This window comes from Ctenopharyngodon idella, chromosome 18 (assembly GCF_019924925.1).
Source record: "Ctenopharyngodon idella isolate HZGC_01 chromosome 18, HZGC01, whole genome shotgun sequence".
Taxonomy (NCBI): domain Eukaryota; kingdom Metazoa; phylum Chordata; class Actinopteri; order Cypriniformes; family Xenocyprididae; genus Ctenopharyngodon; species Ctenopharyngodon idella.
In genome coordinates, this window is record NC_067237.1 from 25563994 (window position 1) to 25577891 (window position 13898).

The 13898-nt window shown below is 37.1% G+C and overlaps 1 protein-coding gene across 4 annotated transcripts in view; it reads left to right on the forward strand.

Moving 5' to 3' along the window:
* Positions 1-1059: 1059 nt before the first annotated feature.
* Positions 1060-13898, forward strand: part of mtss1la (MTSS I-BAR domain containing 2a) — a 30443-nt gene continuing 17604 nt past the window's right edge. For 3 of the 4 annotated variants that reach the window (XM_051870926.1, XM_051870927.1, XM_051870929.1), the window contains exons 1-3: positions 1060-1582; positions 6143-6204; positions 6628-6701. In XM_051870926.1, coding sequence (XP_051726886.1) covers positions 1511-1582; positions 6143-6204; positions 6628-6701 — 208 coding nt within the window. In that variant the 5' untranslated portion in view covers positions 1060-1510. The remainder of the gene's footprint in view (positions 1583-6142; positions 6205-6627; positions 6702-13898) is intronic. The other variant, XM_051870928.1, reaches the window with a different exon arrangement.

The window sequence follows — 13898 nt, forward strand, 5'->3', positions numbered from 1 at the left end:
CACTGCATTCTTTGGTCATGCTAATTGTAAACTATCTGGTTCCTGTGTTAAGTGCTTTTGTAGAAACTGTGATGGAAAACTGTGGCTCAAAGTCAGAAAGTGTTTATTTGATATGGGACCCTCTCCTCCTATTTCTCAACCACAAGTTTGCATAACTATAAGTACTTGCATAACATCCTTTCCAGAATTTGGGGAGCGAAGGTAAATCAGAATTTTATGGTCAAATAGCCATGTACCTGCATATGGCAACAGTATGTAGGAGATATGCTTGTGGAGATGGCAGGTCAAAGGCAGATGGATATATGATATGCTGTGCAGGAGAGGGCTGTAATGAATCATTGTGGCCACTTTGCTCATTTAGCTCTCGAGGGACAATGTCCGGCAGCAAGGTCAAGATTTAGGACACTTTGCCCAATGCAGTTAGATTGCAGTTTAAGAATTCCATCAAGATTGCAAATGCACTGCTTTGCTTAAGAAATTTCTAATCATTTTTATTTGAAATTAAGTGCTTTTTTTCTGAGATTTTCATAAGATGTTTTTCATACTGTATTAAACAGTAGGTTTATTAAAGTTTCCCACACCCAAGATATTAGATTCACGATTACTTTCTGAATGCCAATATCAATGCCATGCTCTCAGTTTCATATTAAATGAAAGTTTAATGTGCAAGCTGACTTCAAAAGAATTTAGTAATATCACTAAGTGGTCTTTTACATCATCATCATCATTATTATTAGGCTATTAAGTCATTTAATATTTTTAGAAATTTAAGAAAAAGTGCAAAATTTGTTATTTAATTTACTAGAAAAAAACTTATTTGTTTTATAATTTTTTAATATTTTTCTTGCAGTGACAGTTAAAGGGTTAAAAATAGTTCACTGTCCATTTAATGGCCTGCAGTGGCAGCTGTGCTGTTAACTTTGTCCCTGCCACACAAAGACACATTAAAGCTACTTTAAAGGACCACCATTCAATTGTCCTCTCCCTATACACGCACACATCAACTTGCCATATGTCTACCCATAAGCCCCGCCTCCAGCCCCAAAGATCCCGCCCACCAACCTGGAGGATCGAATATCACGTCCGTCTTTCGCTGCATCACTCGACTCCTTCTTTCATCCTAAAATCGCTGTTACAGTGGCAGTGTTTAAGCTGAAACCTCTCGTCCACGCGGATCTGACAGCACAGATTGTTAGTATGATACACCAATCGTCCTCTGTATCTTAGACCGGGGGTTGGGAGGGGAGAATCAGATCTTTTGACCCCAGCCATCATTCCCTGGATAACGGGCACAGAGCCACCCGACAGCCTCAATTGTTGTTTCCTTTTTGCCGACATCTGCTGCATGTTGCTCACATTTGCATCCGAAGCAACAAGAGGTCTGTATATTAGGGTGTAATGGAACACTTTCATCTCAATCCCTGAAGACGAAATCAGCTTATTTGGATCAGAACATTTAATCTATTTTGTTCATTCACTGAGCGCATATAACAATCAAGGGCTTGGTGACATGATGGAGAGTGTGGAGAAGGAGTGCGGCGCTCTGGGTGGATTGTTTCAGGCGATCGTCAATGATATGAAGGTACTAGTACTGTTTTATTGATGCAGATATTTAGCAAAAAAAAAGAAAAAAAAAAGATGGTTGTGTTTTACTGCCTTTGTTTTCATTAGGGGTCCAGCTGCTTGCACCACTGATGCTGTGATTAATGACATGGGGGTCTCAGCATGGAGGGCTTTGTTGTGAAATGAGAATTGAACCCTTTGTAGATGTTTGTAGAACCTTTTAAATGTTAAAGCATATTTTTGTGCTATCTATTTGAGATAAATAAAAATAATAGGCCTACGTAAAAGATTTAAAAGACAGAGAAATATTTTTTTCCCCACAGAATATAGGTCTAGTTAGGGGATCAGATAGAAATGATCAAAATTCTTCAGAAATTGTTTCTTTAAAATATAGGGGGTTTATATAAAGCATGGGCACCACCCACTTTCCAGGCTTTAACAGAAATGAAAAATTATTTTTTGATAGTCAAGTGTTTTACTATGTGACCTATAGCACTACTGTCTGTTATTGCATGTTTAGAGAGGCTCATATGTAGTTTGAGTTTTACAAGGACCATATAATCCCATTTTAACCCAATTAATTTTACTTGACATAGTCCTCACCATTTACAGATTTGAAAATGGTGCACTAAAAGTCTGCCTAGCTATTAGCTGTCCAATGACCAAAAGACATTTACCACTATTTTGAACTCGAGTCTCTCAATATCTCTCATGTTGACCCTCTATCATATTGATGATTTCTGAAAGCAGTGTTAATGTGCAGGGATTATGCATGGCTCATAAAGAGATATAAATGCATCAGAGTGAGCTTAACTGTGGAGCTCAGCTAAAATCTCACTTGCTCAGAGCCGTGTTGTGATTTTCAGTGAAGTAAAAAGAATCAAAAAACAGCTTTTATACAGCTTTTTGTATGCGATACTATGTGTAGAATAGGAAAGCATTACATTTATTTTTGTCAGAAGAGAAAAGTTTGTGGTATAGATACTCATTCAGGCTATGCAAAATATGGGATATTACAGTGGCTAACCTTACTAATATCAATAAGAGATATAATATTACATGGCATGTAAATATTGGATTTCTTTACTTTGCACTATTTTTTTGACCCACATATTTTAAGAGACATTTGTAGTTATATTCCTTAATGAAGACAAGCCAAAATCTTATGTTATTGTGTGAAATGTCATTAAAAAAACACACAAAAATAAGGTGTTAACAATGTTGTTGAAAGATCCCAGGTCTTTGCACAGATATGTATAAATAAACTGAATTGAATTTGTTCTTCCTGTAACATTTAAACCTCTCATGGCCATCTCTCAGATATGATCTCCTTTTCCTTCAACTATTTGCAATTTGTTTTGGAGTGCTTTTCAGCCTGTTGCATTGCTGAAGCAGAGCCCTGTGGTTGTACGTACTGTTCCATAAATGGTTTCCATGTTCTCATGCGGCTCCAGTAGTGAATGTTATTGCTGAAAGTTGGCATTTGAGTGAAGTTCAGTGGCCAGATGCCAGATCTGGAGTTCATATATTGTGAACGGCTCCAGACTTGGCACAGGTCCAACCCTGGCAACGTTCAGCTTGTTTGACATGCAGTATATCAACACTTGTAAAGAGGGTGCAGCCGGAGAGTGTTGTAATGTCAGAGATGATGTGAGTAGGTAGGGCAAACTCCTCTTCAAACATTTGCATATTGTAGCATTTCTCTACTCAGTGATTTCACTTGGTAGACCAAGGTCTATAAAAGAGTTTACAGCTGTGGCCAAAGGTTTATGACAGCTATTTTTGTTAGAATAATTTGAAATGAAAACACAGAAAGGCTTTTTTCATTTACAAAATAAAATAATTAAAAAAGTAATAATAATTACTCGTCAGTTTAAAACAGTTCATGGTAACACTTTAATTCGATGGTCCACTTTAAACATTCTACTAACTATAAGTAACTTTGCAACTACATGTCAACTAACTTAGTAGACTTTCTGCTTAATGTCTGCTAACACTTTATTTTGATGGTTCCATGTCAACTTATTCTACTAACCCGAACCCTAACACCTAACCCTAACCTAACAGTCTACTAATACTCTGAGAGTTAGTTGACATGTAGTTGCAAAGTTACTTATAGTTAGTAAAATGTCTAAAGTTGACCATCATAATAAAGTGTAACCCAGTTCATTTAATAAATGTGATGTATATTTTTTTGTAATTGTGTACTTTAAATTCCTCCAGCGTCAAAAATTAATAAGAGCATTTTTTATTTATTTTTCAGGATTTTCAAACATTTTGGTGTTTATTTGTTTTAGCTTTTGAGTTGTGACTGAGATAGCCTTTATGAGTACAGATAATCTCAAGGGCTGATATGACAAATTGACCATACAAACATCATTAAGGTCAGTTTCATTCTTGGGTTGAAATGTTAGGGCTTTCTGTCATCTTGTTTAATGTGTTTATTGGCCACAGGAACTTGCATGGAGCCTAGGAAATAACCACAAAATTTGGCTTTTCTTCAAATTCTTATCTGGGCTTGGTAACTTATTCCAATCACAATACTATTCTTTCATCAAAAAAGAGCAAGGCACTGATATTATAATGAAAAAATATAGATTTTTAAATCTAAAAAAAGCAAAACGGTTATAACATTATGCTCTATTTTCTGATTAAAAGTCTGTAAATATGATGAGATGATCATATTATTGAATTAAGCTATTGTCTATTATGGCCTATAAGTGAACTGATCACAGAAACTGCAGACTGTTCTTAACCTGCAACAACCTTATTTGTTCATCAGTTTTAGTCTCAATCTCCTTGTGTCTTTCTCATCCTTGTTGCCTTAAAGCTAATTAACCACCTGTGGGTTTTAAATATATACCTGCCTTTGACTGTTTAGAAGAACTGGAGTTAGAGAGTCAAAATCATTTTTCTTATTGTATGCATTTATGTACACTACCGTTCAAAGGTTTGGGGTTAGTAAGATTTTGTTTCAAAAGAAATACTTTTATTCAGCAAGGACACATTAGATTGATCAAAAGTGACAGTAAAGACTTTTACATTGTTATAAATTATACATTGTTATATATTTAAAATAAATGTTATTCTTTTGAACCTTTTATTTATCAAATAATCCAACTGTGATAATACTAAGAAATGTTTTGCATCAAATCAGCATATTAGAATGATTTCCGAAGGATCATGTGACACTAAAGACTGGAGTAATGATGCTGAAAATTCAGCTTTGCCATCACAGGAATAAATTACATGTTGTAATATATTAAAATAGATAAGAGTTTTTTTAATTGTAATAATATTTCACAATAATACTGTTGATCAAATAAATGCAGCCTTTGGTGAGCATAAGAGACTTCTTTCAAAAATTTTAAAAAACTCTTACAGACCCCAAACATTTGTATGGTAGTGTAGAGAGATTGTGTGTAACTAAGGGTGTAATTTTAGGTGCACAATTAAGTTTTCTTCCAAAACACAAGAAAACCTAGATTCCAACATCAACAAAAAAAAATCAGATTCCCTTGCTTTGATTTTTTAAAAAAAAAAAGAAATAATAAGAAACTACTGTTTACAATAGATGTCTCAGGTATTCTACCATGTGGCTAGTGTCTTTCCAGAGCGGTTGTGTCAGCAAACCCGATGCCAGAATTCTGCAGTTTTTAACACAAATGTTATTTTCAGACAGATACAGAGACCATGCAAAACAACTTTATGCAACCCTCTCCAGTTTCTAAACAAGAGCTGTCAGCACAATTTTAAAAAGATTCTTCTTTCCTGTCTCTACAAATTTCAGACTTTCTCTTGAATTGATCCAGTGTGAAAGCCTGAGGCCTTTCATGATTTTTCATTTGGTCTTTTTTGTATAAAAGATGCATCTTGGAGTGTAATTTTGATAATTATTTTGGAATTAACATCTTAGTAATTCTTTTATGATTTTACTGTTGTTTACAGAGGTTCTACTTGACCAAGGAAGTGTTGCTGGTTAAGCTAGTTAAAGGGATAGTTCACCCAAAAATGAAAATTCTGTCATCATTTACTCACCCTCATGTCTCTCCAAACCTGTATTGTTGGAGTTTTGGTGCCCATTGACTTCCATTGTATGAAAAAAACAAAACAAAAACAACACTTGAGACATTTTTCAAAATATCCTCTTTTATGTTCCAAAGAAGAAAGTAAGACAAACAGATTTGGAACAGCATGAGAGTGAGAAAATGATGTTTCATTTTGGGTGAACTATCCCTTTAAGAAGCCTATTGTGAGGACACCAGCATCCTATGTTGGGGCACAACATATGCTGGTCTTTTAAACAGCGTAGGAAGCTATGATGACAGACAGGGTCAGCACACCTGGATGAAATTTAGCTGGTGTTTCTGTCGAGAATGTTCTTCTAAAACAGATGGAAGAGTGTCATGGCTGTTTGTATTCAACGAGACATCTGGTCCTCATCTGAAGTGCTTTGCTCTCTCTTTGTGGTGTGTGGAGTTCTGAATGTGTCTGTGTTGGGGTACCTGTTTGTGTGCAGTTTGGTTTTGAGGATTATGTCCTTACTAACTCTCTTATATGTGTCTCTTCCTTCCTGTAGTACTCATACCCGGTGTGGGAAGACTTCATTGCAAAGGCCACGAAACTACATTCCCAGCTAAGGTGATTTAACACTTCAGACATCCTTATATTGATTATTTATTTATTTATTTTTTGATATATTGATGCTCACCTTATAGGCCCTGTCCCAAATGTCCTCCTCAACCCTTTGTGGTCTATATTTTGCCGCATGGGCTGTTGGGTAATAGTCCACACCAGTGTGGAATCGACAAAAAGTCGAATAGCCCATGTGCGCATCCTACTGATTCATAAAATGACAAACAGGACACCCCGAGGTCTCATAGACTTCACAGATGCGCACGAGCGAAGGCCATGAGACCGCAAGTCCACATCAAGGCCTCCATTCGGTCCTTAATCTGCATTCTCAAGAAGTGAATCAAGTGATTTTCAACAGGTCTGCCTGCTGTTCTTAATCAGCACTGGCGCTGATGACTATAAATGTTTTGCTGTTTACTCCCTTCACAGAACCACAGTGTTGGCAGCTGCAGCATTCCTTGATGCTTTTCAGAAGGTGGCAGACATGGCAACCAACACGAGAGGTACATTTTTCAATTAAAAAGTTGAGGTCACAATGCAGACGTTTGTTGATGGTGTTTTGGGAGACTATAACAAACTTTTGCATAGTCAGATTGCACAATTACATTCCAAAATATGCCATTGGATGGAAATTGGTGCTGCGCAATTTGGAGAGAAAAATCGAATTGCAATTTTTCTGAAAAAATTGTGATTGCGATTTCAAATGTGATAAAAAGTTCCAGCTTTGCTGTGCTTCTTTGTAGGGCTGCACAATTTGGCCAACATTTTGTGATTTAATGTGGCTATTAAAAGAATAGTTCACCCAAAAATTAAAATTATCCCATAATTTACTCACTCTCAAGCCATCCTAGATGTAAATGACTTTCCTCTTTCAGTCGACACATTTAGAATTATAATAAACAATATCCTGGCTCTTCCTAGCTTTGTAATGGCACTGAATAGTGTTTTTGAAGCTCCAAAAAGCAAATCCATCCATCATAAAAGTAATCCATATGATTTCAGTGGGTTAATAAATGCCTTCTGAAGCGAACTGATGGGTTTTTGTAAGAAAAATATCCATATTTAAAACTTTATAAACTATAATCACTGGCTTCTGGCAATGGCCATACGCGCACTCACGAGAGAGTTACGTGGTTTTTCGCGAGAGGCGTCTATTCTCACATAAGCTTATGCTACGCCTACGCCGGGTCAGAGGTCACCGCCGGAACTTGACTCTCTTGTGAACGCACAAACAAAAAAGACAAACAATAAAAACAAAGAGTGTTTAAGAAAAGTAATATAATAAAAACATTTATAAAGTCTTTATTTCTTCATTTTCAAACGTTAAACCATCAAACTTTTAAGGCTACTCTTTTGTTGATTAATACATATCGTTACAAGGATGAGAAGATGGTTGGCGTATGTTGCGTTTCCAATTGCTCATTAGAGTGACCCAAACTCAGATCAGATGCAGAGATTTGTGTAGGGCAGCATTTACTGCGAACCAAGCTGTTCTGAGACACTGAAAACACCAAATCATGAGCTGCTCACGTGTAAGAACACAGTGCCATGCTTCACTCTGAAACATGCAGATTAAAAATTAATTAAATTGCAGGCTTTGTGATTTGATAATCGCACTGACATATTGCGATGTTGTTTTAATTCCAATTAATCGTTCAGCCCTGGTTGAAAGTCATACTTAAATATATGAATACAGCAGAAAGGTCACTTTGGGTTTGTTCTGATAACTAGGAAATGGCTTGCGAGTCATATTTCATCATAGTTTAATTCTGCTTCTAGCTTGGCTGCTATTGGATCTCTGAAACCGAATCCTTCCTGTGCCTTTAAAATCCTCTAGTTACTGCCTGCAGGGACCAGACAAGGCCAAACAAATCTAGTCTTCATCAACACAGTTAAAGGATGTGGGTCAGGCATAGCTGTCGGCCTAGAGCTGAATTACTCATTTGTATCTGTCTGGTAAATTGCACCATATGTACACTAGCACTGAATGCACTGGATCTTTATATCGTGGGTGGGTTTGTGTGTATTAGTGTGTGTTCACTGACCAACCACATTGGACAAAAGGCACGGTTGCTATTGGCTACCAAATCTGCAAGGTTACAGCACTACCTCTCAGATACCAGACAGATCTGCTTAGTGTGGGAGAGAAATTATGATGGAATAGTTTATTTTACACATCGGTTTATGATCTATGATTAATACGTTTTGGTTTGGGGTTAGACAGGCTTAGTATATGTGGACTTTAAAGGGGGGGGAATTATCACACACAGTTTCTGCCAATCTCATGTTAATCTTAAGTACCTATAGAGTAGTATAGCATCCTTCATATCGCCGAAAAGTCTTTAGTTTTATCATATTTATAAAAGATACATACGCTGTACCGAGTCTTTCCGAAAACAGCCGAGTGCCTGGAGGCGTGTCGTTGTGAGCGGAGATAGAGTGACGAGCTGTCACAAGCACGCGCGGCTTTTGCGTAGAGATCGGCTGCAAGCTATCAATGGTCTGCTAAACAAATATATTTAAACACACGCAATACACCATCGTGTTATGGATAACTTTTGAATCACTATAATGAATATAGCGTATAGTGAATGATGAATAATGAATTTATAAATTCACTGCATTCGTATTGTATACATTATATGCACTTAGGCGCCTATTGCCAACAAAACAGACATTTGAAGCAGTTTTACTCACCACCTGTGGTTCTGACTCATGACCGGGATCATTACCGCTGTGGCTGCTCCATCTTTCAGTTTCAAACGATCTGTAAATCCAGCGCAGAACTGGGCCTTGTTTATAAAACCATAAGCGCCGACACTGAGGGCTCGAGCAGCCACGGAAAAACACGAGTTATTCTCCATTCATTTTAACCAATAAAAACGCGATTGCAACTATCAGTTTCTATGGTTATTTTAATGACAAATATCGAGAGTATATCAATGTAATGCGTGTGAACAAAACTCTCAGCTCCACTTAATACTGGGTTCTTTGGGAAGCAAGGTTATCTTTCCCTCACAACCAAAAACACACTTCTTTGGTGACATTGTTGATTTTGTGAAGTCCTGTGACCTGTGCAGCGCTGCCGACGACTTCCGTAAAGCTGAACGCGAGTTGATGGGCGTGCTCTTGCTCTCTCTCTGGTCGACGTGTGCGTGCGCGCCCTTCCGGGAGAAGTGCCCGTACAAGGAATTCCGCCCCCGTTTACGTCACTCAGGCCCATACTCGAAGCATTTAAGCAAATAAATAAATAAAAAAAAAAAAAAGTACATTTTGTAGTACTTTATATATTGGCATTTAAAAGTTTGAACAAAATATATTTTCCAAAAAATATGTTTCTTAAGCCACATATATTTTGCATTTTTTAAGCATATATTTTGAATATATAGCAGCTGGTTAAAAATGGCACACTTGCAGTGATAAGAAATTAAGAGACACTACCCACCTATCTACCTTCACCCTTCTGCCCAGTTCAGAATCATTACCAGATGTCAGTGAACCAGATTGATTCCATTTGTCCTGCGGGAGCGCTTTGTTCTGCACTGGACTCCAAACATACAGCACTGCCATAAATTAGTTCAGTGAACTGTCAATACTTTCAGTAGATGGCTGTCACTGGAGATTTTCACCTCTGACATTGTCTGGACGTTGTTTATTACTTTGCGTTGATATAAAAGTTACAAGTTGCACAATACACCATAGTGTATCAAATTATTTTTGCCCTATTTTTAAAGGAAAGAATTCTTTACAAGCTTCTCACTTTTATTTAATTATTTTTCAGGGGTTTTTTTTTTTTGGTTTCCAGTAGCTCCACATTGAAATCATATCTAGTCTACACCAATGAGAGGGCAGTATATAATCCATGGTATTAAGTGTCAGCAACAGAGGCATGCGTTCTCTTTGAATTAGGGACAGGCTGGGGGCACTGACACAGCTGGAGATCTCGCTAACATCAGACGGATTCTCGTCTCACCGGCTTCCAGTGACACACATTCTTCCCCCCATCACCCCAGTTAGCAGGCCCACAATCACACACAGTCCGGACAGTCTAATTAACTAACGACCAAAGCCTTTCAGTGTCCTGAACATGTAAAGTGTTTGAATATAAGTGAATCGCTATCACTTTACAGTAAGGTTCATTTTGTTTATGCAGAACTAACAATGAACAACAATTTGTTTGTGTTCATAAAATTATCAATTTTTTTAAACAATCTGAATATAATCTAATATTTACAATCTTTTAATCTATTTACAATCTAATATTTACAATCTATTAATATTTACAATCTATTTACTAGGGATGCACCGATACCATTTTTTAAGAACCGAGTATGAGTACCGATACTTTTTTCTGGTACTTGCCGATACCGATACCTATACATTTATTAATTTCTCTCTCTCTCTCTCTTTTTTTTTTTTGGTGATGTTGCAGTTTTCCAAGCACAACACAGTGAGACTAATGAATGTAGGACAGCTGCTTTTATTATTACTCTAATTTTTATCTGCTTGTCACAAACTTAAAGAACAAAAATTTCACAGTGTCCAAAAACCTTCAAAGCGCATAATCACCAATATATATAATTGTTGTTATATAAAAAGAAATTTACAAATTACAAACAATACAATAAATACTATAAAGATACGAATTAAATAAACTTGTTTTTCAGATACAGTAGGTTTATTTACCATGTATACATTTATTTACTGTGACAAATATAGGCTACGGTCCCTTTAAGACCGAATCCATGGATACTGACACATATCCTGTTTTCACCCAAATGTTTACGTCCACTTAAGCCATAACCGACTGTATTTACGTGAGATACTCCACACGATGGACATTTTGACAACTATGTGTGCATTTGACGATTCAAGCGCGAGGAGAGCTGATCGCGCTCTGTCTGAGAACTGGGATCGCGCGCAAGAAAGAGAGCGCGCTTCTGGTCTGTCATTCAGCGCGATTCCGCCTATCCCGCCTTCACTTATCGATAACGAATTGTGATTGAAAGCATGCAGTTCGCAATGTGTGGGTTGTCATCATTAATTTTGAAGTATTTCCACACCCCTGAGGCCGACATTGTTTCTGCTGCTGCCGCCGGTGTCTCTGTGCACGGAAATTCTGTCAGTTAAGTCACGTGAGGTATCGGTCTTTGGTATCGGGGGTATTTTTACGAGTACAAGTACACGAGCTTGGTATCGGTACATCCCTACTATTTACTATTGTTCATTGTTAATTCATGTTTATTCAGAATACATTAGTGTTAATGTTCATTTATACAACTTTGAATGTTAGTATATGCAACAGTAAAAGTAGAAATGTGATTTTTTTATGAACCTGAAGTCATGAACATAAAGATAGTCTAACCTTATTGTACAGTGTTACCAGTTCAACTTTCAAATTCACCTTCGTGATTGCATGGATGTCTCAGTTTTGACCACTACCCTGCTGAAAAATCCAGCATGAATTCCATGTTGGTTCCCAGCATGCAAAACATACCTTGAGCAGCAATGCTGGGTTTTTAGGAGGGTATTGAGGTTTCATCACCATTCAACTCAGTGTAGGGACTTAATGTTCCATACATGCATTTGCGATTGAAGTTTTTGTCAAGGAAAGGTCAGTTTAAGTTGAGTGTTAGTAGGCTTGCGAATACCAATACAGGGAACGTCAATATGGCAGGAAATTACATACTGCAACTCTCTCTCTCTAATACCTTTCTCTTCTATTATGACTCCCTGCCTTTGATAGCAAAGGAGTCCAGCAGTCTGGCTTGTTTGTGATCTTTATAGTCATGGCGTCATGGTCAGCGTTTTTTATAGAGCAGATGTGGGCAGTCTATTAGAGCACGTGTTAGACAGGCGTGGAAGTGTTTGATGTCTGTGTTTGACTTGCATTTGGACGTCTGGCCTCTAAGAATAGCTGCATTTGCTTACATTCACTTCCAGTGATGAATGCTGGAAGAGGGATGTTTACTGGAACACAAGTTAAAAGTAATGATGACATGCTTTGTTCATCTAGTTCTTTATTAGCAGTTCTTTATTGTTTATATGATGTCAGTGCTTGCACTCTGCATTGCACCACCCCATAGTGATTTAGTTGTGTAAGTGTATAGTTAGTCCTGTGGGTAATTTCTTATGTTGTGAGAGATACACCATGGGAGATGGTCACAAACCTCTTTATCATGGGATTGGAGTGAGGTGTGTTTTAATGATGGCTCTTGGGTCTGTATTTGTGTGTTTTCCATCCACGCTGATGACAGGCTCTTCTCAGCGTATGAGTGCATGTCTATACAAGGAAGGAGCTTTGAAGCGATTTCCCCCGGCTTGCAGTGGCGAGGCAGAAATGTGTAATCCTCTTTACCTTGTTCTGACACACAGACTAAGTTTGTGCATGTTAGTGTGAGTGTGTGTCAGTGGGACGCAGTGGGCTGCTAATCTTCCCTGCAGCTCTGGACTGGCAGATGGCATGTATCCGTGCCAGCCATCTGGAGTGTGGGGCATGGGCAAGAATTTGCTTTACTTGGCACCAGAGATTATACCGTCAGATTCACACTTGCTACATTTCACCCATTTCTATTAACTCACCTTTTTATCAGGTCTGTGGGTCCTCAAACAGCTCCCAAGTGTATTATTAAGCACTTACAATGGTCTTTTGTTCACACATGGTCATTATCTTTGCTAAACTGAGGCTTGCTGTGTTTTAGTTATGTATATACTGGTGATATGTATTTTCCCCCTTTGAATATAATTTATATATAAGAAAACATTGCTGCATGCATGTTAACAGTAAGTATAAAAATGGATTTCGACCCTAAGATTACCATAATTATTCGATTACAAAAAGTGCTGTGGTTTTTTGGACATGGTCACATGAAACTACCCTATTTTTTTGGCTATGTACTATGGCAACACCACAGTTTTTTGGACATTCATCAATGCCTAACCATAGATTTTTGTTTATGGACATGTAACGTGCTAGTACCTTGATTTTTGTACAACTGAGGTGGTAATACCATGATTTTATTGTATCATGATACATGAAAATGGAAATCATTCAGTTTCATGGTATATATCAAACTACCATGATGATATTATTCTTCAAGCCTGGTAAACGGGGAAACTGTAAAGTTAGACAAAATGAAGAACCAACAGATGTTAAATCCAACTTCTGTCCTTCATTATTTGTGTTTAGTAAAAGCAAGCACTCATCTTACATCCTTGAATGCTTCTTATGACAGTCTTTACCACAAATATTTTTCAGAGGAAACCTGGTATGCATTTAGATGCCTCCATAATCAACACATTTATTGTGGAGTCAGTTATGTTCGGCTGTTGAAGCCAAGCACAGATGCATGAAAATAAAAAAGTTAAGTTAGAAAAAAGTTAAGTTATGATATATATATATATATATATATATATATACACACACACACACACACACACACACTAGATTTAAGATTTTTTTGAAAGTTTTATTTGAATTATTGTTTAAAAGTGACAGTAAAGAAATGTATAATGTTACAGAAGATTTCTGTTTACAATAAACACTGTTCTTTAGAACTTTCTATACATCAAAACTGTTTTCATCATTTATAATAATAAATGTTTCTTGAACAGCAAATCAGCATATTAGAATGATTTCTGAAAGATCATGTGACACTGAAGACTGGAGTAATGCCATCACAGGAACGAATTACATTTTA